This window comes from Anguilla rostrata, chromosome 16 (assembly GCF_018555375.3).
Source record: "Anguilla rostrata isolate EN2019 chromosome 16, ASM1855537v3, whole genome shotgun sequence".
Taxonomy (NCBI): Eukaryota; Metazoa; Chordata; class Actinopteri; order Anguilliformes; family Anguillidae; genus Anguilla; species Anguilla rostrata.
The window spans coordinates 10,513,315-10,536,678 of record NC_057948.1 but is presented as its reverse complement, the minus strand read 5'-3'; the positions used below and the strand labels follow the sequence as shown (position 1 = coordinate 10,536,678).

Below are 23,364 nucleotides of genomic sequence, written 5' to 3'. Positions count from 1 at the left end.
GAATCAATCCTACAACCATAGGTTTGCAAACCCAGTTCTCAAACAATTGGGCTACAAATTGCCCATGTATGCAAGTGATCGCATGTGTGCTGTGTACACGTATAAATCAGTCTTACCCCGGCGACGTGAGCATGTTCTGATATAAAACAGGAGGTGAGGGTGGTGGATATGGTAGCTATCACAGTGCTACGCCTAAACTACACCTGCGTTCAGACTGAGATGTGAAAAACACTGGGGAGAAACTCCAGCCATGACTGCTGGCTTGCATTGTATGTTCTGTATGGCAAATTCTAAAATATGACATCACAATCCATAATATTCTAACTTAAACATTCAGCTGGAATGCATATTTTTGAATGTAGGGGAACTGGGTCTCAGTAATTAAAAGCATTCACCACACGTGTAAGCTGAGTTCCAGAGCCTGGTTCAAGGCAAGGCTACACAAGTAGGCTACAGTATGTAACTATAAGACAGGGTCTCCACAGCAGTGCTACACAACTTGTTTGCCCAGACAGGGCAGTTGTGTTTAGTTGGCCAGTGTTCGTTGGGCTACTTCCCACTGCATCAGCGCCCCCTAGAGCCTCATCAGGAACCTACAGGTAACCAGTTGCCACTGAGAGATGTAAATGTCCTCCAATGAGCATGGACAATAGTCACTACTTTGCAGTGTTTTTGGGGGGAATGCACAAGCTTCAGTTGCAGTGCTTCCAACAGAAAAATAACAAAACAATTGGTGGCTGACTGTTTAATTGCACTGCAGCGTGGTGTGGTTTCTATCGCGTGCGTATGTTTGTGTTGCTAAGGTGATAGCATTACTGTCTAGCAAGCAGTAGGCCAAAGTTTATAAAAAATGTCGAGATAGAAAAAAATTGAACGAATAGTTTCCCGAATCCCAAACGTATCACTGCATTTTGTTGAAAATAATTTTTTTTTTTAATTGCAATATGATAAATGCAGTAGGCTAAACAGTCTTCCCCATAGATATCATCTTGCAAACCTTCGTTTTTTTCCTAGTTAAGTTAATGTCCTAACCGCTTGAAATAAACAACATTTTTCAGCTCACAAGACTCGAGTTCGTGTTCTTCTTCAATCGGCGAATCGATTGAATCAGTCTCATTAGTTTCCCTGCCCCGCCCTCTCTTCCTCGATACTATCTGGCTGCATCTTATTCAGACTTCAGCCGACAGGACCTGGAACTGGCTGAGCGATCATTTCTCTGTTTGTTTTCAATCTCTTATCGCGATTGCCTTATGTTGATTGCGTTTTCTTTAAAAAGGCGCTAGTGAAGCTAAGTCTTCGGACAATATAACACCCTAGTTTCGTTTCAATTACCGAGTAATGAGCCATCGGGAGAGATGGTGTCCTATAATGGGCTGATTCTGCCGCTGCTCCAGCTGTTTTGTGTGGCATTTTGCTATGGAACTCCAATAAACAAAAACCCTGGCAACTCCAGCGCGGCGAGACCCCCTGTCGTCTTGAGTAAGTTGGCTAAACCATCTGTAGTTATCACTGCAACTAACCTGTATCTAGTTTATATTTTAAAAAGACTCTGGAGATAGGTCACTCACAAGACACAATTATCTAGCTAACGTTATCTGGCAAGTGTAAATGAATCTGTTCCAATAAGCCAATACTAGCCACAATGAAAGGTTGAAGTGCTTCTAGCCCAACTGTCGGCAGGGAAATAGACATTCGCAGAAGATGAATAACAGAACGCACCCAAAATAATTAGCTGTAATAGCTCTTCTGCTGTTGCTATTATCCGATTGTGTTCGCCTGTACATTTGGTATGACATTAACTATCATGAAGCAACGTTAATATCTTGAATAACGCCGGGAGCATTTTTATGTGTTGCTTATTTAAGTAATCGCACGTAAATGACCGTATTTACAAACACTTGCCCCGAGCACAACGAGTGCCTGTACAAATGCCTCCGTTGGATGCAAAATTAATAAACGACTATATCCAACTAGCTATCAACTTCGTGAGCTAAATGCCCATCGTTTCTGCAAGTAGCCTACACCATGATTGCGGTGGTTTATTTGTTTGCGGGACTTGAGCTTTTCTGTACTGAACGGTTAACATCACGTCCGGCGTTGTTTTGCACTTCACTGATCATATGACAGTGTAAAGATACGTGACTCATCGACAATAAGGTTTTGGCAGCTAGCTAGCTTGCTAATTATATTCCTGTTCCAAACGAGCAGGCTACTGTAACTAGTGCAAAAGCACAGGACCCTAACTAACACAGCAACACAGGCCAGATCGACCATAATGTGTATCTGAATGAGTTTAGACAAGTAGCTACTTAGTTCTGTATCTTGAGAGGAGTCGGCTTTTAGCTGCACGGCACGAAACACTATTGTCAAATCATCTAACTGCATGTATAAACAAATGTTAATGAAATGGCATTGTCTGCTCCTTTGCGTGCTCTTAAACAATGGTTCCCAACCTCGTCCAAGAGGTAACAATATTTTTAATTGATCAAATTAAAGACTGCGATTAATCAACAGGCTTATTAACCGAATGCAGGTTTGGCTCGTTATCATTTGCTTTGTCTTTGAGTTCTTCATGTGCCAAACTGTTAGTTTACGTCGCCGTGTGTCCACGTTGTACCAAATAGGAGCCTATATCCGTTCACTCGGTCTCTAATGGGATAAAATTTTGTTACCTCTTTTTTATGTAATTGTTTGCAATGTGGCACACTGTGAACATGGGACCTTTATTCTTCCTGGCAAGCATAGATATTTCTGACACAATGTGGCTTAAAATGCTAAATAATCCCTCTAAAATGCTGGGATTACAATTGTGTTTGGAACAAAAACCAGTAATAGACAGTGGTCTGAGTTTGGGAACCACTATTTTAAAATATCAGATGGGGTTGTCAGGCGCCTTATCACGCGCTTGGAAAAACATTAACCAGTGAGCCAGTACACCAAACGTGTGCCCGTCTGTGATAGCACTGACTGCGGTTCGCTTATTTATGTAATTCTTGTTCAGATGCGGGTTCTCTTGCCCCGGCGTGATCCCTTAGACACACACAGCGTCCAAGTTCTTCTGGCGAGCGCATGGCCTTTTCCTGTTAGAAAGAGAGCAATAGGCTTCGACATGTCCGTTTAAATCAAGCCGATTTGCAAGGATGTTGTAAGATAAGCAACTTAAAATTTCACACGAGCACCTTCGGCTTTTGCTTTCTCTCTTCGGGCTTTCCTTGAACTGCTGAAGCAGTGTTCCATCTGTGCACGACTTGGGGCTAGTACAGCAACAACAGCAGTGTTGTAAAGACTGTTTATGACCGAGTTTTCCCAGCCTTCTTACAACTATATACAAATGATGTTTTTGTAAATTCCACTGAGGCAGGTTAAAGTTGTAATAGCTGTATTCTGTCATGTTACAGATAAAAGTTACAATATAAAAAAATTCTGAATGTTACACAATAGTTTGTGTCAGGTGAAGAGAGCAATATTCACAGGTCACAAGGTGGGTTATCCAAAGATTACAACACTGGGGTGTGTTCTGGATGGGTATTGTTTCTGCTACAGTTCTCTCATGAATGTTAGTTATTCTGAAGTGAAAAAGAGAACGCACACCTTGTTTGGTGAGGTTGCAGACCAGGAAACTTTCAAGTAAAACTGAAAAAGAAAGGTCACGCACTCTTTTCTCCGATGCAGTATATCCAACGCTTCGACTGAAAGCTGCCTTCGTCAGGGCTTTTCTGTCATGCTACGCAACTTTCAGTGTTTCAAAACAACCTTAGAGGTATTTTTACCCCTGATCCATTTGGTGGACATGCAAATGGTGTGATCAGAAGCAGCAAGTGACCTTGTTTAAGAAATGGTGTCCAATTGTACACGAATGCCCTGTCAACCAGCACAGTTACAACATTCTGGAACTGGATGTGTAATACAGCACTGCTTGCCCGGTCAACCAGCACAGTTACAACACTGTAACTGGATGTGTAATACATCACTGCTTCCATGTATAAAATGGTTTGCAAGGTTGCAATTATCTTGAGCTCAGCCCTGAACATGTGACCAGAGGTCAAAGGTCAGCTGTGTGATGTATTAACATTAAGAGCTGTCTCTGCTCTTGTTGAATCTGAAGTTGTTCTTATTTGCTAGCTCATACCGAATATCTACAACTGAGCCAGGTTGACAGAACATTCGTAGTGAGCAGAGCAACACAGACTACTGTTTAAGGATCTCCTCGAGTAAGAAGGTACACGAGACCGAGGGCAAACTGTCTGACTTGTTTACGGAATATCTGTAAATTATGCATCCCAAGAGTACACCATCTTGAATGGTGATACTCTTGAGGCAGCTGGTTTCTGATTGGTGGGCCCTACTCCTGTGACCCTTGACCAGGGATGAAAGTAACGCTGTGAATGCATAGCAGATGAGCCGTTCCAGGCCTTACTTGAAGCAGATTAGTGGATAGCCACGTGGGGTGGGGTGGGTGGGGGGGGGGGGCTCAGTATAGTGCCTTGCTTCTCATGAGACCTGGAGCAGCTCAAACTGCTTTACACTGGGGCCGCTCATTCCGTCATTCCGTTCCTGCTTTGCCGCCCACAGTTCCAGGCGACCTGGGGAACCAGCTGGAGGCGAAGCTGGACAAGCCCAGCGTGGTCCACTACATCTGCTACAAGAAGACCAATGACTACTTCACCCTGTGGCTGAACATGGAGCTGCTGGTGCCGGTGGCCATCGACTGCTGGATCGACAACATGAGGTGAGGAGAGCATGGGGTGGGCCTTCAAGCTGAGGTTAGTGGGGTTTAGGGCCGAGGAGGGGAGGGGGTGGGATTAAGAGCTGAGTAGGGGCGGGGCCAAGACAAAATATTTGGTGATGGAAAAAAAAAATGTCTGGCTTTGTGAATTCTGGGAAAGAGTAGAACTTTGTTCACTCCATGAATACAACAAAAAAAAAAAAGATGAACTTTCTTATGATCAAAAAATTTAATCTGAACTAGGTATTGATAATGCATTGTATAAATTTGTATATAAAAAAGATAAGGTTTTAAAAGTATTAATTCCATAAATACAGTACTTCAAGTTCAAGGATTAATGCTGAGATTTCAAATGGGGATGCTTTCAACCGACAAACAGCTTGAAGGCATTTTTGCTCTTCTGCATCGTGCGTGGATTTTCTTAAACTAACTCGTATAGTAAATGTGTCAGACTACTACATTACAGCAGACTGTTAACTTTTAAAATATAGTTAATTAAATTACCTATTGCTTCTGAGCAGATGGCACAGGTAAAAAAGTTGCGTGTACAGTCACAGTCAGAGCAGTACTCTTCTCTGCCCACCTCACTTCCACTTCCTTGTTCCCCTGGGTTAAGGAATTGGGACTGAAACTGAGTTTGAGGGACTGGGATTTGAAACCACGTGGGACACCTGTGCTGGGGTGTCATGGGGGAATAGTGGAACTGAGTACCCAGTGGGGGGGTTTCAAAAGGCCTGCAGATGGCTTTGGTCTACAGTTTAATAATAAAGGGACAGCACAGAGACAGCATATGCCCTCAGCATGTGTTTGTGTGCTAAATAACTTTCGAAACCATGTGTGTGCGCGCGTGTGTGCGGAATTGAATTTGAGATTTGCTTGCGTGTGTGTTTGAAGTTAGAGCTAGAGCAGGGACCTAAGAATGAATTATGGTCTGTGAAGGAGGTCTGTGTTTTGGTTTGTTGATGTTGTGCAGACATGAGATGGTAATCATTTCTGATTTAAATTATAGGAACTTTGTTAACATTTTCATCTTTCCCTAAACATTTTCCAAAATGAATCTGAAATGTTCGTGTTTTTTTCTGAAACATTTAACCTTGCTCTCAAGGTGTCTTCTGTAATTTGTTTCTGATTCAGAGTTAAAGGGTTTTGGCTAAAATCCTGCAGGATTTATTTTTCAATACCCCAGTCAGGTAGAGGGACCCACTGACAAGGCCCATTTCAGTCCCCTTCCTCCACTCACTGTCTTTCCCTCTTTATCTCTCTCTCTCTCACACACACGCCCAGCCCATACCATCACCATCTCATGGTCAGATGGTTGGTCACTATAGAACACTTATTAGCAGACACTGAGAATCAGGGGTTAAAAATGATCGGTTAGGAAGCCACGCACAAAGCTGTCCCAGCATGCCGTGGGGGAACGAACACTTCTGCTTCCCTCTTCTTAGAGCGGACCCCAAATGAGCACGTGGAACCGTCCCAAGTATGAAGTGGACATTCAGTTAGCCCCGCGATGTCTTGAGTGCTCAATTTAATTAGGATGAATAATTCCCCGGACTAGGCGCACGCATCACTGAGAGATGGCCCGCTTAAATGTTTATTGATTTTCAGAGCTTTTTTTCAGATCCTTGTTTTTGCGTGCTGGGGCAGACGGAACGGCAGAAAAACACGGTTAAATGAATTTCTTGCGGTCTAATGACTCCAAGAGACGGTGAAAGCCAAAAAAAAAAAAAAAACTCACATGGCGCTCATGTGTTTGTGGTTTGGGTTTTTCGGGGAAGCGGGTGTGCACGCGTACGTTTGTGTGTGTGGGTGTGTGTGTGTAAGTGTGTTTTAGAGACTTGTGGCCTTGTCTTGCAGGCTGATCTATAATTGGAGGAAGAGGAGGACAGAGGCGCCCCCAGGGGTGAATGTGAGGGTTCCGGGGTTTGGGAAGACGTACCCCTTGGAGTACCTGGACCCGTCGAAGCAGAGCGTCGGTGAGTGGGCCGTCAGTACCCCGTACGTGTGCAAGTGTCCAGTTCTGTATGTGCAAGTCTGTGTGTGTGTGTGTGAGTGAGTGAGTGAATGAAAGAGTGTGTGTGTGAGAGTAAGTGAGTGAGTGAATGAAAGAGTGTGTGTGTGAGAGTGAGTGTATGTGTGTGTGTGTGTAAGTGTTAAAGCGTGGTGAGAGTGGTATGTGTGTGTGGTGTGGGGTTGTAGTGAGTGGTGAGTGTCTAGTGTGTGTGTGTGTGTGAGAGAGAGAGTCTAAGATGTGTGTATATTGCAGGGATGTACTTCTTCACCATAGCGCAGGCGCTGGCAGATTGGGGGTACACTCGAGACGACGACTTACGGGGAGCTCCTTACGACTGGCGCAAGGCTCCGAGTGAGTGCCACACACACACACACACACACACACATACACGCACACAGTCTCACACACTTAGACACTCGCATGCATACACCCTCACAAACACGCGCACACACAAGGACATGAAACTGGAATGGTGTCTCTGTCGACTGGTGATGCTTCCTATTTTTCTGCTAAATAAAACTTCACCCATTCATACACCCTTTAAGTACAGACCACACTCCTCTATATTCACACAGACCACACCCCTCTATATTAATATGGACCACACCTCTCTATGCAGATACAGACCAAACCACACTGTTAATACGGACCAGACTCCTCTATGTAAGATACAGACCACACTGCTCCTACTCCCCCCTCTGTGTTTATACAGACCAAGCCATACTTTTAATACGGACCACACTGTGCTGTAGTATAATGGGTAAGGAGTTGGTCTCGTGACCTAAAGGTCACAGGTTCGATTCCTGGGTAGGACACTGCCGTTGTACCCTTGAGCAAACCTGCATTGCTTCAGTATAAGATCCAGCTGTATAAATTGATGCGATGTCAAAGTTGTGTGAGTCGCTCTGGGTAAATGCTTGTAGTGTAGTGTGTGAGCTACAGGCCAGGCCCCGCTACGCCGCTGGTCATAGCGTCGTCACAGGGGGCCCTGCGGGGCTCTGCGGCTGCCGTTGCAGATGAGAACAAGCCGTACTTCCTGGCCCTGCAGCAGATGATCGAGGAGATGGCGCACAAGGCGGGCGGGCCCGTGGTGCTCATCGCCCACAGCATGGGGAACATGTACGCCCTCTACTTCCTCAGCCAGCAGCCCCAGTCCTGGAAGGACCGCTACATCCGGAGCTTCGTCTCCCTGGGGGCCCCCTGGGGGGGCGTGGCCAAGACCCTGCGCGTCATGGCCTCCGGTAACGTGCGAGTGTGTGTGTGTGTGTGCGCGGCGAGTGCTCGAGCGTGCTTTGTGACTGCGTGTGTGTGTGCCGTGTCAGAGATAATGCGGGTCAATTCAAATTTTTTGAAATATCTGATCTTTCTAAACTTCAGGAAATGTTCACGTGTGAATGAGTGCTGGCCTGAGGGAGCTTTTGCATGTGTGTGTGTTTGACTGTCATTAAAAAGATGCGTGTAGCCCTGGCTGTGTTGATATGCTTGAGTTGAAAGCTGTCTGGTTTTTTGCCCCTCCTCTAACCCCTCCCCCTCACTATGCCCCTCCTCTAACCCCTCCCCCTCACTATGCCCCTCCTCTAACCCCTCCCCCTCACTATGCCCCTCCTCTAACCCCTCCCTCTCACTGTGCCCCTCCTCTAACCCCTCCCCCTCACTATGTCCCTCCTCTAACCCTCCCCCTCACTATGCCCCTCCTCTAACCCCTCCCCCTCACTGTGCCCCTCCTCTAACCCCTCCCCCCCACTATGTCCCTCCCCCTGCAGGCGATAACAACCGCATCCCGCTGATCAGCTCGCTGAAGATCCGCGCCCAGCAGCGCACGGCGGTCTCCACCCCCTGGCTCCTCCCCTACGGCAACGTCTGGCCCGCCGACAAGGTGCTGGTGTTCACGCCCAACGAGAACTACACGCTGGGCGACTACCAGCGCTTCTTCTCCGACATCGCCTTCGAGGAGGGCTGGGCCATGCGCCACGACACGGAGCCGCTGGTCAACGTCCTGGAGCCGCCCGGCGTCCCCGTGCACTGCCTGTACGGGACGGGCGTGGACACGCCCGAGGCCTTCCACTACGGCGCCGGCTTCCCCGACGTGGAGCCCACCGTGGACTACGGCGACGGCGACGGGACGGTGAACCTGCGGAGCGCCTTGGCCTGCCAGCGCTGGGTGGGCCGCCAGACGCAGCCGGTCCGCCTGCAGGAGCTGCCGGGGAGCGAGCACGTGTCCATGCTGCTCAACTACACCACCATCGCCTACATCAAGACCGTGCTGTTCGCCCCCTGACACGCCCGCCAGGTTAACCCCGCCTCCCCTCCCTCAGCCTCCGCCAATCACAACAGCGGGGGTGGGGGGGGGGGTGACCTGCACCTGCTGAGCCAACCCAGGGTAACTGGTGTATTAAACAGGACCTCGGATCGACGTCATGTGACACGCCCCTTCCCCCTCCCTACGGGACGGCCTGAGCACGCGTTTTTTTTAATCACGAGAGGAACGAAACGATTGTAGGAAATTAAATATGAATGTATTTAAATTATTGATGAAAGGACGCCGGCGACGCAGGAGGTTACATATGCTATGAGAGAGAGAGAGAACCTGTGTGGTTGCTCAGTTTTAAAGGTCCATGTCCTTCAAGTGATGGTGCTCCATCTACATTCAGTGTGAATGGTTGTCTGTGTAGTACAGCGATATATAATTAGGGCCCTTAGAAATTCCTGATTTTTACTGACTGCTCCCTCTGCGCAGCACTAAGTCACTATAGTCTCTGGTTAAACAGTCGGACCATTACGGTGCATCAGTCACCGCCCACATTTATCGCAATTACCGCAAGCGAGGCTTTCAAGTAGGCCTGCGTAGTTGGAACCCAAAGTAAACGCATGCTGACACGTCATCACTGTGTGAATGTGTGCTTCCTACGAAGAGACGCTTGGTTAGCTAGAAATACCACATTGACATTTGCGTTCGACAAAGAAATTATTTTCAGAATTGTCGCAAAATTCATCCAAATTGGTTTGAGAAATTCATAAGATGGGAGCAAGATTCGTGTTCTCCTTTTAAGTACTCGGCGTCTTGATATTCCCTGAATTATTCGGCAACTTAGTTAAAAGTTTTTGAATTTAACGTAATTTATTCATTGGATTTTTAAAAATCCAATAACGGGTAATCCGTTCAGAATACGTCCGCGTGCAAATTATAACGACGTAACTTCATCACTGCCGGGAACATTAGCATGGGAAGACGCTTTGCTACAGTTAGTGTGTTTTAAACTGACTGAGATTTTGTTATTTTTTTCTCTGGTGGACCTGTGTTCAAGAATTTAGGTTGGCAAACTTAAATTGAGCATTTTCAAATATCATCGAGGAACACGGATAAACAACTTTTTATGTGTCTTTTTTTAGTTAAAGTAGTTAGCATGTTGAACAGCTGCTAAACTGGAGACTGGCTGTTGAATGTCCCATAAGTTGTAAAATAATTCCAGACCTATAACCAAGAGAATATGATTGGGTGTTGTGCATTTGTGTTTTGCAAACAAGACAATAATGGCTTTTGACATTATTTCAAAATTAATTAAAAGGATTGCGTTTTTGAAATATGGTTCGATTTTAGTGCCATTGTGCCAAGGAAATATTAGTGCTGATATATGCCTCTGTGAAATTATTAATAAGGTTATGCTTGCTCTTTAAGCAATAATTTTATTTATTTTTTTGACAGAGGATGCCCCCTCATATTGATCAAACTCCTTTGCTCTGCTTTTGCTCTTGATGATTTTTAAATTTGAAATGCTGGTCTATCGTTGCCTTTTGGGAATTTTCTCACGGCAAACTCTTTTTGAAAAGCAAATATTGTTGCACTTGAATCGTATTTGTTTCCTGAGTGGTGCATCCCTTTAACAGAAAATGCTTTTCCTAATTCATTATTTATTGCCACACACTCAAGGCCTTGAGGATGAGGGTGGAAATTCAGTCACATGACTCAAATCATGTAGTCGGGTATTTCTACGGGCTCTATGTATGACAGAACTGCGTCTAAACATTTATTCAGCTCAGAGTTACTGATCTATCCTGCAGTCTGCGCAGGTCAGAGATTTTATAAGCATTTTATAGCTTACTGTGTACATTTTAATCGTTTCTATGTTTCTTTTATGTTGAACAAAAAAAAGATTTAATAGGATATTCAGTTATGGGGCCGGTTTCATGGATACAGATAAAGCTTAGTCCTGGACTAGACTGAGTTTTGTATAGAGAATCGCCATTAGAATTGAATTGAGTCTAGGACTGGGCTTAATCTGTGTCTGCAAAACTGGCCCATGATGTATTACATCCTAAATGTTATTATACAACTCCAGTATATTCTGCGAATGAAAGTGCCACACTTTTTTCCCCTGCTGTTTTTGACTGTTTTTATCTCTTGTGCATGATGAACCTCTGCCAGTTACTAACCAACAAGGCAGGGAGGACAGTGGGATATGTAGTTTCCAGTGCGTCCCTATGGTGTGCTTTATACAAAACTCGCTCACGCCAACAGATTTTTATGCCAGTTTTCTGATGTGTATTCCAGTTGTTTTGATGGCTTGCCTTTTGTAATTTTAATGTCGTCCAGCTTTTTAATATTAATTTTAAATTTTATCATTGATTTATCATTTATGTTTTCACCTTTGTCCAGTGTGTCTTGAGTATCCCAGAATGCCTTTCTGTTAAGGCTGGTACATTGATTGTTCACTCAGGGGGCAGTGTTAACCTTGGCTAACCCCTCGATGACCTCTGACATGAACTGCGACTGTGTCGCTGTTCTGTTTAGGGGCAGAATTGTGTTTGTCCAGCTGAAACTCACACAGATAAATATATCTTTTATTGAACAAAACAAATGTTGAAACCTTACTTTGGTCCAGTCAAAGGGACTGTGCTGATACAGAGGCGGTGATGTTTACTAGATTAATGTAATCATGTTTACTGTTGTGTCTTCAGTTCTGCTGTTATGAAGGAGCAGCATACGCTTGTCAATCACCGTCTCAAATGAAGCAGACAAGTGACCTCACGTCCCTCAAATAAAATGAGTGGTTCAGAGTCCGTGATAGCATGTGACAGCTCCACCCACGTTGGGGTTCGTGAAGCTTCAGTCTGCCTTGTTTATTTTTATCGCGCAAATAAATACCTCTTTAGAGGCCGGGTGCCCTGAGTCTCTGCTGCGTACAAATAGGATCCTCCAAATCAACCACGAACTCCCAGCAGCCTCCAGTGCTGACAGCAGCTCCATTGCGGAACCGCGTGTCACCCTCTTAACCACTTGCCCTGACGAACCAATCGGAGCGCCTGATGAACACAGACAGACTTCCAATTGGGTCCGACACCTTCTGCCAAAAATAAAGCACCAACATCAACCCTGAGATTCTACCGTGGTATCTTATTCCTGCAAACTCGGGTCTGCCCTCTCATGGTGGACGTGTGGAACATGCTGTACTGTGTTGCATAGCAACCTCCGGACCAGTGGTTACATATTTCCTGTATATCTGTACCCAAGCTGCCACAACTCTTCCGGTGTCGGTACCACAGCCTCCCCAGCTCCTTATCCACGTTTCGTCATCGTTCGGTTAGTTTTCCCCCCTGGTTGTGTCCTGTATTCCACCATTTCGACCAACTCCTCTTGGCAGTGGGGGAATTGTGGGTAAATCATTCTGTTTCCATGGTTACCCCTCCTCTGTGCCTTGGCTGTTTTCACTCCCCCGTACCTGGTAATCAGCCTCAGGTGTGAAACCAAATCCAGCTCAGTCCGGTGTGGAACGTAATCAGCGTTTTTAAAAAACGTGAATCGGTGCAATGAAACAAAGCTACTGTTGTGAAACCATATTGTTTGTGGAGTGTTTGCAAATTAAAACGTTAGCAAGAAAATGCTCTCGCTTATTTACAACCTCAAGCTTCTTATGTGCAATAAATCGGAGGTTTGTTAAAAGTGCATCACAATTTATTTTGTTCCTTGCTGACACTGACACTGCCACAACCCACACAATCCTTAAATCATATACATTTTGTGTGCCCGGGGAGTTTATACTACAATTATTTAAAAATGTTTTTCCATTTATGATTTACAAGTAACAACTTCAGTTGTTATAACTGCATAAATATTTTATGTTTTTAGGGATTTAGTGTCAGCAATTTTCATTACTTTTTGAAAGTATAAGTTAACCAAACTTAATTTTTAATAACATACTGTGTTCTTCTGTTGCTAAATCTAATTTTACCCATAATCATTGTGCTGTAATGAACTGCCTGTTCGCATTAAGACTGATGCCATTTAATAAATTAATACATTTTCACCAGCTGTGTTTCTATTCAAATTAATTTACCTGGGATCACAAAAAACCACCTCTTCACCTAGAACTAGGATAGAAGTTTCAGACACAACAAGCAATTTAATGTAGAAAAGTTTAAAATAGTTTATTTCTTTGCAAACAAATCTAAAATGTGTGCAAATGTGCTAGTGGGAAAAAGTACTGGGGACTGGCCTGAACAATATAATATGTCCACTATAAGGGTGCAGTGCGGCAAGCGCACAACCTTTTTTCCCCTGGCTTTGCGAATCCTGAAATGGGTGGGGCTATCGCATGCCGTCGGTGACTGACAAGCGTTACGGACCAATAGAATCTCTCCTCTCTCTGTGACAGAACGCGAGGGCGGGTTTGCATCTGCGAATAGCTGATCTGGAGAGCCGCCCCCCCACTGGGAGACTGACGGAGCCTCGCTCGTTGGGGTCAGGGGTCAGTGCAGGGGGAAGGTGAAGACTTTGTTCCCGGATTTGCAGCGGAGCTCCTCACAGGCCAGTCTCAGCAGGAAGGACCCTTCCTCGTGGGAGTCCAGAGTGGCCTAGAGAAACAGGGAGAGGGAGAGGGAGAGAGCAAACGAGTTATTGATATTTCGTTGAGATAAAATAGCTCAGGTGAAGCTGAGCAGAGCAAAACGTGGTTGATCTTCAGAGTTATGCAACTCGCTGGCTACATCAACGCTATGGCACAAGCTTGATGGGAGGGAGGGAGGGAAGGAGAGAGAGGACTCGGCTAGACAACCAGGGTTGGACAAATGGACAGACATAACGAAGGAGAGAAGCTGCAGGGAACAGACAGACAGTGGGAGAGAGATGAAAGGAGACCAGACGGACGGGGAGAAAAGCCAGCGCGTCAGGTGCGTGGGTCAGAGGTCATACCTGCAGCTCCTGCAGACATTGGCTGCGCAGCTGGTCTGCGCAGTCGCCCACGGACCAGGCCAGGCTGACGTGGAAGGAGGGGTTCTGCGGGGGAGGGGAAATAGGGGCTGGCATAAGTCCGGGTCTCCTGTCACGCAAAGGGCCTAAACACCGGTATTACAGCTTTTCACTTTCTCTTCATTTTTTCATAGCAGAAAAATCTAAACATCAGGCATTGTTAATATTTTCTTTTTAACTTAAGTTCCCTCAGTTTCATAGCAATATGAATGAGTACAGTTAACACTGTGTCAAGTGTTCCTGCCCTCTCATAATGAATTTCATTCACTTGCAGTCTTACCAGCTTGGTATCATCTACGGTGAGCGGTTCTGACCTTGTAGAAGGTGCTCAGACTGAACTCCTCCATGGTCTGGTCCACGGCCCTCACGACCTCCAACAGCTGAGCGTGCCCAGTGGTGACTTCCACACCCAGAAAGGTCCTGCAGCAGGGAGTACACAGTCATGCCGGCCCAGTCCCATCATGCACTGCACATCAGAACCACAGGGCATCAAAAATGAGTGAATGCAGTTAACCGCCTGCACTTGAAAATGGGTTGTGCAATTTATGGGAGTTCTGTAGTGTGAACACAAGGAAGTGAACGCTACCTGGTCTTCTGCTCATTGGTGTATACATTCATCTTTTCAGCCAAACACACCATCCTAAAAAAAATAGAAAAGACACACACTGAAATCAACTCCTCTCTCCCAGCATCACAGACACACTGAAATCAACTCCTCTCTCCCAGTAACACAGACACACTGAAATCAACTCCTCACTCCCAGTATCACAGACACACTGAAATCAACTCCTCTCTCCCAGTATCACAGACACACTGATATCAACTCCTCTCTCCCAGTATCACAGACACACTGAAATCAACTCCTCTCTCCCAGTGTCACAGACACACTGATACCAGCTCCTCTCCCCCAGTATCACAGACACACTGAAATCAACTCCTCTCTCCCAGTACACAGACACACTGATCCAGCCTCTCTCCAGTATCACAGACACACTGGATACCAGCTCCTCCCCCAGATCACAGACACACACTTACCTGCCTCTCCCCACCACAATATACTACAGACACACTGATACCAGCTCCTCTCTCCCAGTATCACAGACACACTGAAATCAGCTCCTCACTCCCAGTATCACAGACACACTGAAATCAACTCCTCTCTCCCAGTATCACAGACACACTGATACCAGCTCCTCTCTCCCAGTATCACAGACACACTGATACCAGCTCCTCTCCCCCAGTATCACAGACACACTGATACCAGCTCCTCTCTCCCAGTATCACAGACACACTGATACCAGCTCCTCTCTCCCAAAATCAGGTGGCCCTCACCGTGGGTAGGAGGCCAGCCCCTTACGAAGGGACAGCACGAAGGGCTGGATCCAATGGTGCCGCAGGACCACCGTCTGAGACAGGCTGACGTGGAACTCCTCCGCCCAGGTCAGAGAGAGGCCACGGGCCGACACCACCTGCACCATCTCCCCCACCAGGTCCAGGAACCCCTCATCAGGTGCGTCTGCAGGACAGGGGGCAGATGAAAGTCTTTCTTGGGCATCCCAGGTCGATCACACAGCCAATTACTCTTGATAAGAAGGTTTATGTATGCCACAGGTAAACGTACTTAACGAGTTAAAGAGTTTTGAATTTGAGGGTAGAGTCGCCAAAGAGTGTTGTCACGGTAACCTGCACCGCACCTTTAATGTGCTTCGCTAGCGAACTAGTCGAGCTACATCTGCTACGTTTACTTGCGAAGCAGGTACGCGTACGCAGGCATTTTTACGAGACAGGTACATATTTATTAATATTGCAGGTGGACTTACACGGAAGGTACACATATGTAGCCCAGTTGCCCCTCTCGTGTTGGAAAGATCGCACTCTCCCGCCATGTAGCGAACTGTCCTCAGTTGACGGATCCTCGGGTTCGCTGAACATTTCGAGTACGCAACCTGGCAACGGCAGGCGGGGCTTTGCCTGGGTAGGGTGGAACGCGGCCATTTGGGTGCAGCAATCCCTGTGGGGAGAAAGCAAGGGAAATGAACACCACCGGCGAAAAAGAAAGGACTGGACAGTTTGAGATCACCATAAAACTCTACGGTTGTCAGCATTTCCATTTAAACTAGACAGGAGCTCCCACAATCATAAAAGTATTTTGTTAACGTAAATAGAACGCCAGCAGCGCTTGGCCGATACTTACTTCCGAGGTCACTGTAGAGTAAGGTGAGATTACGATTGTCTTATCCCAATTTCATTACACCCGAACACCACTAACTTACTTTCTGAACCACCTGCAGTTACAGCTCAAAACATCGAGGGAACAGCTTTAACACCATTTAACCAGAAGAGGGCAGTAGCCCTCATCCGGGTGATGCCAAAACATTGCATGGCTTTTTGCGACGAGCTGCTGCATAACTTGTGTGATTTGCCCTGAATCTATTTTCTAACAGTCGATGCGCTAAACACCTCAGACATCGAGAGGAAAGGAATATGCATACGCAATCCCTTCCAGGAACAGCGTTGTTTCTAGAGCCGTGCTAGAACATGATTGTTTACATTTAATGCAATCTAGCTACATTACGACTAGACAGTCCGACAGCATGACAAAATGGTGGGAAATTACATATATAAGTACTAAGCAATCGAAACTACACTCGTAGTTATATGGAGCATAGTTGCCTTACTGTGTTGCTGTGACACATCTGAGCTTTTTGCTAGTCGGTGGGGAGTCATCGTTTTTACAACGTTTATGCTTCCTTTTATCCCTGCCTTCGTTTTCCTCGTCTTCTTCGGAGCTGCTGCTGTAGCTGACTAACATGCCACAACGAATTACTCGATCATAAAGCCATGAAAATAACTTCTGTGAAAATCAAGAGCTACCGTTTGCTATTTCCGACAGAAACGTTCTGGAAATACTTCCCCTGACAAACATACACCAGCGCGAAATAGTTCCACTCTGTCACGTGGATTGGCGAGCGCTTGGTAGGTTTATGCTTTTTTTTTTAGCTCCATCATAAAACCTCGCGGTAGTAGTGAATTGTTGTTAATTGTGTAATAGCGAGGAATTATCCACTGTAGTTTTGACGTTTTGTTGTTAGCCTTGATAAGAAAAATGCGGCCGCAGTTCTACACTATACCTGAACTGTACTTTGCATAGCCCTATATAATAGTATAATTTATATTGAGGGATTACATCCTTGTAACATCCAATGAGTAAGATTGGAACATCCAACGAGTAACACTGTGGCGTGCAATGTATACAGCGTTTGCAATTAAACAATAGGTTATGCCCAGAACTTCCTCACAATACCGGCTTTGCAGTCCTGTAGAGGAGACATTTACCTTGAATGACCCAATAGTTTGTATGAATCTTAATCATAAGAAGGATATGAAAAAACATTGTGACATATACAGTCCACTTTGTGCTGTTTAATATATAGGATCTTATAAACATGGTAGTTTAAGCACTTATCAAGACAGGCTATTACAGTACTTTTAAAAAAAATTGCTTGATCCCAAATAAAATAAAAAAAGAAGTATTCTCGCGTATTTTTGGACGGAATCCACATATGTTACAAGAGGGGCTAAAATGAAACTAAGTTGTGCAAGGTGTAATGACAGTTGGTAAACTGCACCGTGACCCTCGGGGGTGTAATGTGTGCACGTTTCCGGTGTGTGTTTCTGTGGACCGTAGTTATTTCCTATTCAGGTTCCTGTGTTTCTTTGCTCTGTTTGAGCTGTGAATACTTGTAATGAAGTGAAGTGAAGACCCTGCACCTGGAAAAAAGCAGGGTGATAGTCATAGGATTCCAGGTTAAACCTAAAGTGTCGTATGGATCCATCGTCCACTGGACATTGAAAAACGACTGTCTATCCATTTCGCGCAGCAAACAAAGCTGCCCTTTCCAGACCACTACAGCTCACCAGCTGGAAGAGAGAGCAGCGCAGAAAGCGGCCTAAGCTGGCCGCAGTCCGTAGAGCAGGAGACCGCCGGGGCCCTCCATCCTGCCCGCAGTAGCACAGGAGTGCGATATAATTTATCACTGAAAACAAGGTTGATTGGCTGCGGCAGGCGCACAAGGTGAGTATTATATACTGCATCTCCGATAAAGGAGGCATTTATTTGACTATTTGTGCAGCGTCTATCTGCAGTGATTACCTGGCTAATGCTCACTAGCAAGAATATGTGACGTGTAGGATGATATTTTACTGTAGGATGCAATTGTGTAGCAATCTGTAGCTAGTGTCCAGCTGCTTACCAGCCAGCAAGCTAATGTCGTAGAATGCATTGATCTGTTTGCAGGTCTTTGAAATATTTTTGCACTGATTCATAATAAATTAAACCTGTATTTGAAATGCTGCGTGGTTTGTTTCCCTAAGAGAGAATTTGCCCCCTGCCCACACACACAATAAGGGTGGCTAATCGTGGCTAACCGATAAAATGGCTAGCTACATAGCTATTGTTGTTTTATTATTTCGCGACCCAGTTGAAATATTTTTTCTTAAATTGGCTGTATATATGTCGTCATTTTGTAGATACTATTTCTGTAATAGACCTGTAACTTATTTCTTCCCTTGTTTATGCTTTCCTAACCAGCGTTTGGCTAGCCGGTGCGTAAGCCATTTTAGGCCACCGGAAACTAGCCAAAATGTAGCTATTCAGCTCTAGCTGTATTTGTGTCCAGCTTTTAAGGCATCTCCCAATATTCAAGAGATTCGGCGACGCTTTCAGAAAGTCGACTTGGCTCAAATGTCGTCCAGCCAGTGTGCTACGTTACATAGAATGTTACCTATTTAAAAAATATGAAAATATGGGAGGCATCACCCCATAGCCTTTTACTAAGGAAACGGATTTGAAACTGGAATTTAAAAAAGATATTTCAAGTGTTTGTTTCTTTTTTGCAATGCTCCACATAACTTATTTGAATGCACTTTCATTGCACGTTTTTCTATACCGATTTGTTTAGTTTTGGGTTGTTCTTATGAGTACATATTTTCATACCAGATGGGCTTATTATATGCTTTTCACTCTGGAGAGCTGATTCTACATTGCCCTGCTTTGTATGGATTTGTAGTGATGCCCCAGGTCATCTCATCCTTCTGGTGTCATAGCTGGCTTTTCCACTACTGTGCTTGTACAATGTAAGGCTAAAGGGGAAAGGTATGGAGTACTGAATAGCTAGAGATATCTCTTTGTTGAAATATTACAGTCTATATGATCAGGTGCTGTAGGAGGAGGAGGCTACAGAAAGATGTAGCTTTGAACAGGAGCAGTTCTGAGAAGAGTCCGACCCTCGTTGTTGCGTGCAGCGGTGCCCTGTGCGTGGCGGTTTCCTGAGTTTCTGTTCGCTCTGGCCGCCTTGGTGCCGTTTGGTGAGACGTTTGCCCCGCTCTCTCTTCCCTTTGAAGCCTGGAATCCACCAGGGGCTTATCTGGGGAACTCGATCAAAACGAAACCGAGATATTTCACTTCCTCCGGTCGGCCAAAAGGAACAGGGCGACTGATGCAACCCTTTCATCGTGGTCAGGGCAAGGGGTTGAAATCGCCAATAAAATGATTGTTGTTAAGTGCCCTTTGTGGTATTCTTTTTCACAAGCCTTTAATTGGACTTTACTTGCAGTACATTTGAAAGGGGGGGGGAAATCCTTTTTACTGACCCTCTCGGGAGATACACCAGAAACATTGGTCTCTGCTGAAAGGTCATAAGGGTATTTGACCTGACTCTCTTAAGATTTGGCTTTGTGTGCTGGGTGCATCGAGTGCTCAGACGCATTGTGACACGATGTACTGCTGCCGCCCCGCCGCCCCCGAAGAACAGATTTAATTGCAGAGTTAACGTCAGAGGCGCTCGAACGCTGCCGTGGGCTAACGTCTCACTTTTGTGTCGTTCCGCTGCTCTCTGCTTGCATCCCGAGTTCATGCCCTGCAGTGGTGGAGCCAAAGCCAGGCGGAATTATTTCTCGTTTTATTTTGCTGTTAAACCTGGGCTTATCGCGGTGGACTTGAATAGCTTACGTTATTCCGTTTTTTAAAAAAAAGCAGAATATTTACTGTGGAAATCCAGGTTATTTACAGCGCAGTGGCAGCATCTGATCCAAGTCCAGGGCCAGTATTCATGAAGCACCTGAGATCAGTCTTGCCTGTTGGCTCATAGTGTTTCAGGTTAGGCTTTGACCGGGGAGGAAACGGGTCCTGGAGCAGCACTCCCACTCACAGGGGTTTTGTATGGTCCTGGGCTCTGCCCTGGAACCCCCACCCCGCCACACGGATGCTGATTTCCCCCGGGGACGCGAGCCATCGGGGGTTGACCTGAAGGCTTGGCTAATTATGCAGGCAGATGTAGGCTAGCTGCGCTAGCGGCACTGTAGCAGCCATCTCTTATGACTTCACTGTAGGCCCACAGAACTGCGTTTTCATGGTTTTGAGGGCAAATGCGTCCTTGCTCCTAACATTTCAACGTTGACAGGTGTGTGCTTGGATGTATTCGCTACAGCTTGGCTATATTTGCAGCAGTTCATCTTATCTGATTAGTTTCCGTTTCATACTTAATCCTGACGGGGTAGATTCATGCAGTGAGTTTCAAGGCAGCCCCGGAAGTATTTATTTATCTAAAACAGTGGATTTCGTACTGTCCACTGGCATCTGAATGAGTGTCGCAGTGTCCCTGTGAAGTTCCTCTCCTGCGGTTTTGGTTAGCTTGGTTTGGCTTGATTCTCCAAAACTGTGCTTTAGCCACGTTAAGGGATGTGAAATCGCATCATTGTCGTGGTGTTGGTGAAGGGGGAACGGCGTAATAATGAATCTCTGTTATTCTTGCAGGGCTTCTGTGTGCGGGGAGGATTCAGGCCATGGATGGTCACTGCCAGCAGAGAGTCTCCAGTCTAATGTCAGCTCGGTCTTTACCGTCCCTTTAATTATCCGGACTGAGTAGTCGCCGCTGGAAACGGAAGATTGACGAGTATTCCAGGCCACGCCCCCTCACTCTCCTAGCGAATCGGCTGGGGGAATTGCCACCGAGTCCGCCCGTCGCCACCTCCCCCCCCCCATCCCCCTTCGCTCGATGAGCCACACCCCAACTCGCACGCCGGAAGCCGAATCCCCACGTCCGCGGCAGGATGACGGAGGCGTGGCAGCAGCACGCGGTGGCCCCGCCCGCGGCGGTGCACACCATCCCTCAGGGGGTTGAGAACGCGCTGGGCTGCGCCGTGTACGGCATCGTGCTCCAGCAGGACCCGGGCCTCCAGCAGCAGCACCAGCAGCAGCAGCAGCAGCAGCAGCAGCCCTCCCTGCAGGTAGGGGGCGACAGCGGCCACAAGTGCGGGGCCTGCGGCCACGACATCTCGCACCTGGCCAACCCGCACGAGCACCAGTGCGTGGTGAGCCAGGACCGCTCCTTCCAGTGCACCCAGTGCCTGAAGGTGTTCCACCAGGCCACCGACCTGCTGGAGCACCAGTGCGCCCAGGTGGAGCAGAAGCCCTTCGTCTGCGGCGTCTGCAAGATGGGCTTCTCCCTGCTCACCTCGCTGGCCCAGCACCACAACGCCCACAGCAGCGGCAACCCCATGAAGTGCTCCATCTGCGAGAAGACCTACCGGCCGGGCTCCTCCGGCAACACCACGCCCACCTCCTCGGGCTCCAACCCGCAGCAGCCGTCCTCCTCGGCCGAGGGGGCGGCGGCGGCGCTGGGCTCGCCGGCCCCCGCGGGCTTCGAGGCCCCACAGCCGGCCGAGCGGCCCTACAAGTGCTCGGTGTGCCAGAAGGGCTTCCGCCACCTGTCGGAGCTGTCGCGGCACGAGCGCGTGCACACGGGCGAGCGGCCCTACAAGTGCGACTCGTGCGACAAGAGCTTCAGCCAGTCCTCGCACCTGGCGCACCACCGGCGCACGCACAGCGACGAGCGGCCCTACAAGTGCGCCGCCTGCGACAAGGGCTTCAAGCACCGCTCGCACCTGGTGCGCCACATGTACGCGCACGCCGGCGAGCACCTGTTCAAGTGCAACCTGTGCGAGCTCCACTTCAAGGAGTCGTCGGAGCTGCTCCACCACCAGTGCCAGCCGCAGGCCGAGCGGCCCTTCCGCTGCGCCGCCTGCGGCAAGGGCTTCCGCCGCCCGTCGGACCTGCGGCAGCACGAGCGCACGCACTCGGAGGAGCGGCCCTTCCGCTGCGAGGAGTGCCAGATGAGCTTCAAGCAGCCGTACGCGCTGGTGCGCCACCGCCGGACGCACAAGGGCGCCGCCGAGCGGCCCTACAAGTGCGCGCTCTGCGACAAGGGCTTCCTGCAGCCGTCGCACCTGCTCTACCACCAGCACGTGCACGGCGTGGAGAGCCTCTTCAAGTGCGCCGCGTGCCAGAAGACCTTCGGCCAGTCGGGCGAGCTGCTGCGGCACAAGTGCGGCGAGGCGGCCGAGGCGGTGGCGGCGGCGGCCGCCGAGAGGCCGCACAAGTGCGAGGCGTGCGGCAAGGGCTACAAGAAGGCGTCCACGCTGCAGCGGCACCGGGGCTCGCACTGCGGCGGCGGCGGGGGCGGCGGGGGCGGGGGCGGCGGAGGCGGCGGCGAGAAGCCGCTCAAGTGCTCGCTGTGCGACCGGCGCTTCCCGACGTCGTCCGACTTCGTGCAGCACCAGTGCGACCCGGCGCGCGAGAAGCCCCTCAAGTGCCCCGACTGCGAGAAGCGCTTCAAGTACTCGTCGGACTTCCAGCGGCACCGCCGCGTCCACACGGGCGAGAAGCCCTTCAAGTGCGCCAGCTGCGACAAGGGCTTCAAGCAGCGCGAGCACCTGGTCAAGCACGGCAGCGTGCACGCCCGCGAGACCCAGTTCAAGTGCGTGTGGTGCGGCGAGCGCTTCGGCGACCTGGGCGCCCTGCAGGAGCACACCGTGCAGCACACGGCCGAGGGGGGCGGGGCGGGGGGCGGGGCCGGGGGCGGATACCCCGAGGCCGCCTGCGTATAGTCCCCCCCCCTTGACCCCCCCCCTCGACCCCCCCCAGAACCAGCGCCCGAAACCTGCCCCCGCGTCTCGCTGCTCTCAGACTCAAACACGGTCACACGTTCAGACACACACACACACACACACACGGACACACACACACGGACACACTCACACACCCTTCTCGGTGCCAAGGCTTAGTGCCCACCTCCACCATAGAACAAGCGTACCGCTACGTGATCACACGGGCCCAGCTGGAATGTGCAGGATGTCAAGAGGCCACAGAAATGTGTAAAATGGGGAGGGGGGAGGGGGTTGGGGGTTGTGGGTAAGGGTGTTCCCATCTTCTGAAAGGCCCAAATGAACAAAGCATGGAGAGAATCAAATGGACAGCTGCGGTGGTGGTGGTTCTGGGAGATACAGGGACATGAACCAGAAACCAGCTGCCAGTGGTTCTGA

General features: G+C 48.1%; 3 protein-coding genes across 4 annotated transcripts; 2 read left to right on the top strand and 1 right to left on the bottom strand.

Moving 5' to 3' along the window:
- Positions 1-1,157: 1,157 nt before the first annotated feature.
- pla2g15 (phospholipase A2, group XV) lies at positions 1,158-13,045 on the top strand. Its single transcript, XM_064313652.1, has 6 exons — positions 1,158-1,479; positions 4,573-4,729; positions 6,584-6,702; positions 6,993-7,091; positions 7,757-7,981; positions 8,504-13,045. Exons 1-6 carry the CDS (start codon positions 1,356-1,358, stop codon positions 9,016-9,018), a joined length of 1,239 nt encoding a protein of 412 aa, XP_064169722.1. The 5' UTR covers positions 1,158-1,355; the 3' UTR covers positions 9,019-13,045.
- A 92-nt stretch (positions 13,046-13,137) lies between these two features.
- On the bottom strand, positions 13,138-18,031 carry usb1 (U6 snRNA biogenesis 1). 2 transcript variants are annotated; one of them, XM_064313655.1, is made up of 7 exons: positions 17,902-18,031; positions 15,804-15,994; positions 15,316-15,499; positions 14,570-14,623; positions 14,298-14,403; positions 13,927-14,010; positions 13,138-13,589 (listed from the first exon to the last, which is right to left on the bottom strand). In XM_064313655.1, exons 2-7 carry the CDS (start codon positions 15,976-15,978, stop codon positions 13,485-13,487), a joined length of 708 nt encoding a protein of 235 aa, XP_064169725.1. In that variant the 5' UTR covers positions 15,979-15,994; positions 17,902-18,031; the 3' UTR covers positions 13,138-13,484. The 2 variants fall into 2 exon arrangements, with proteins under 2 accessions (XP_064169725.1, XP_064169724.1); XM_064313654.1 differs by lacking the exon at positions 17,902-18,031 and adding an exon at positions 16,662-16,935.
- On the top strand, positions 17,920-23,193 carry znf319b (zinc finger protein 319b). Its single transcript, XM_064313651.1, has 2 exons — positions 17,920-18,058; positions 20,798-23,193. Exon 2 carries the CDS (start codon positions 21,094-21,096, stop codon positions 22,927-22,929), a length of 1,836 nt encoding a protein of 611 aa, XP_064169721.1. The 5' UTR covers positions 17,920-18,058; positions 20,798-21,093; the 3' UTR covers positions 22,930-23,193.
- The last annotated feature ends 171 nt before the right edge of the window (positions 23,194-23,364 follow it).

What these genes read in the sequence shown, in the direction of transcription:
- pla2g15 (XM_064313652.1), top strand. Translation starts at nt 1,356, where the DNA reads ATGGTGTCCTATAATGGGCTGATTCTGCCGCTGCTCCAGCTGTTTTGT. An exon ending in GAGACCCCCTGTCGTCTTGA is followed by an intron (nt 1,480 to 4,572) that starts GTAAGTTGGCTA and finishes TGCCGCCCACAG; the next exon opens with TTCCAGGCGACCTGGGGAAC. An exon ending in CGACTGGCGCAAGGCTCCGA is followed by an intron (nt 7,092 to 7,756) that starts GTGAGTGCCACA and finishes CTGCCGTTGCAG; the next exon opens with ATGAGAACAAGCCGTACTTC.
- znf319b (XM_064313651.1), top strand. Translation starts at nt 21,094, where the DNA reads ATGACGGAGGCGTGGCAGCAGCACGCGGTGGCCCCGCCCGCGGCGGTG.
- usb1 (XM_064313654.1), bottom strand. Translation starts at nt 16,795, where the DNA reads ATGTTAGTCAGCTACAGCAGCAGCTCCGAAGAAGACGAGGAAAACGAA. An exon ending in AGATGTGTCACAGCAACACA is followed by an intron (nt 15,995 to 16,661) that starts GTAAGGCAACTA and finishes TTCTCCCCACAG; the next exon opens with GGATTGCTGCACCCAAATGG. An exon ending in GGGCTGGCCTCCTACCCACG is followed by an intron (nt 14,624 to 15,315) that starts GTGAGGGCCACC and finishes TATTTTTTTTAG; the next exon opens with GATGGTGTGTTTGGCTGAAA.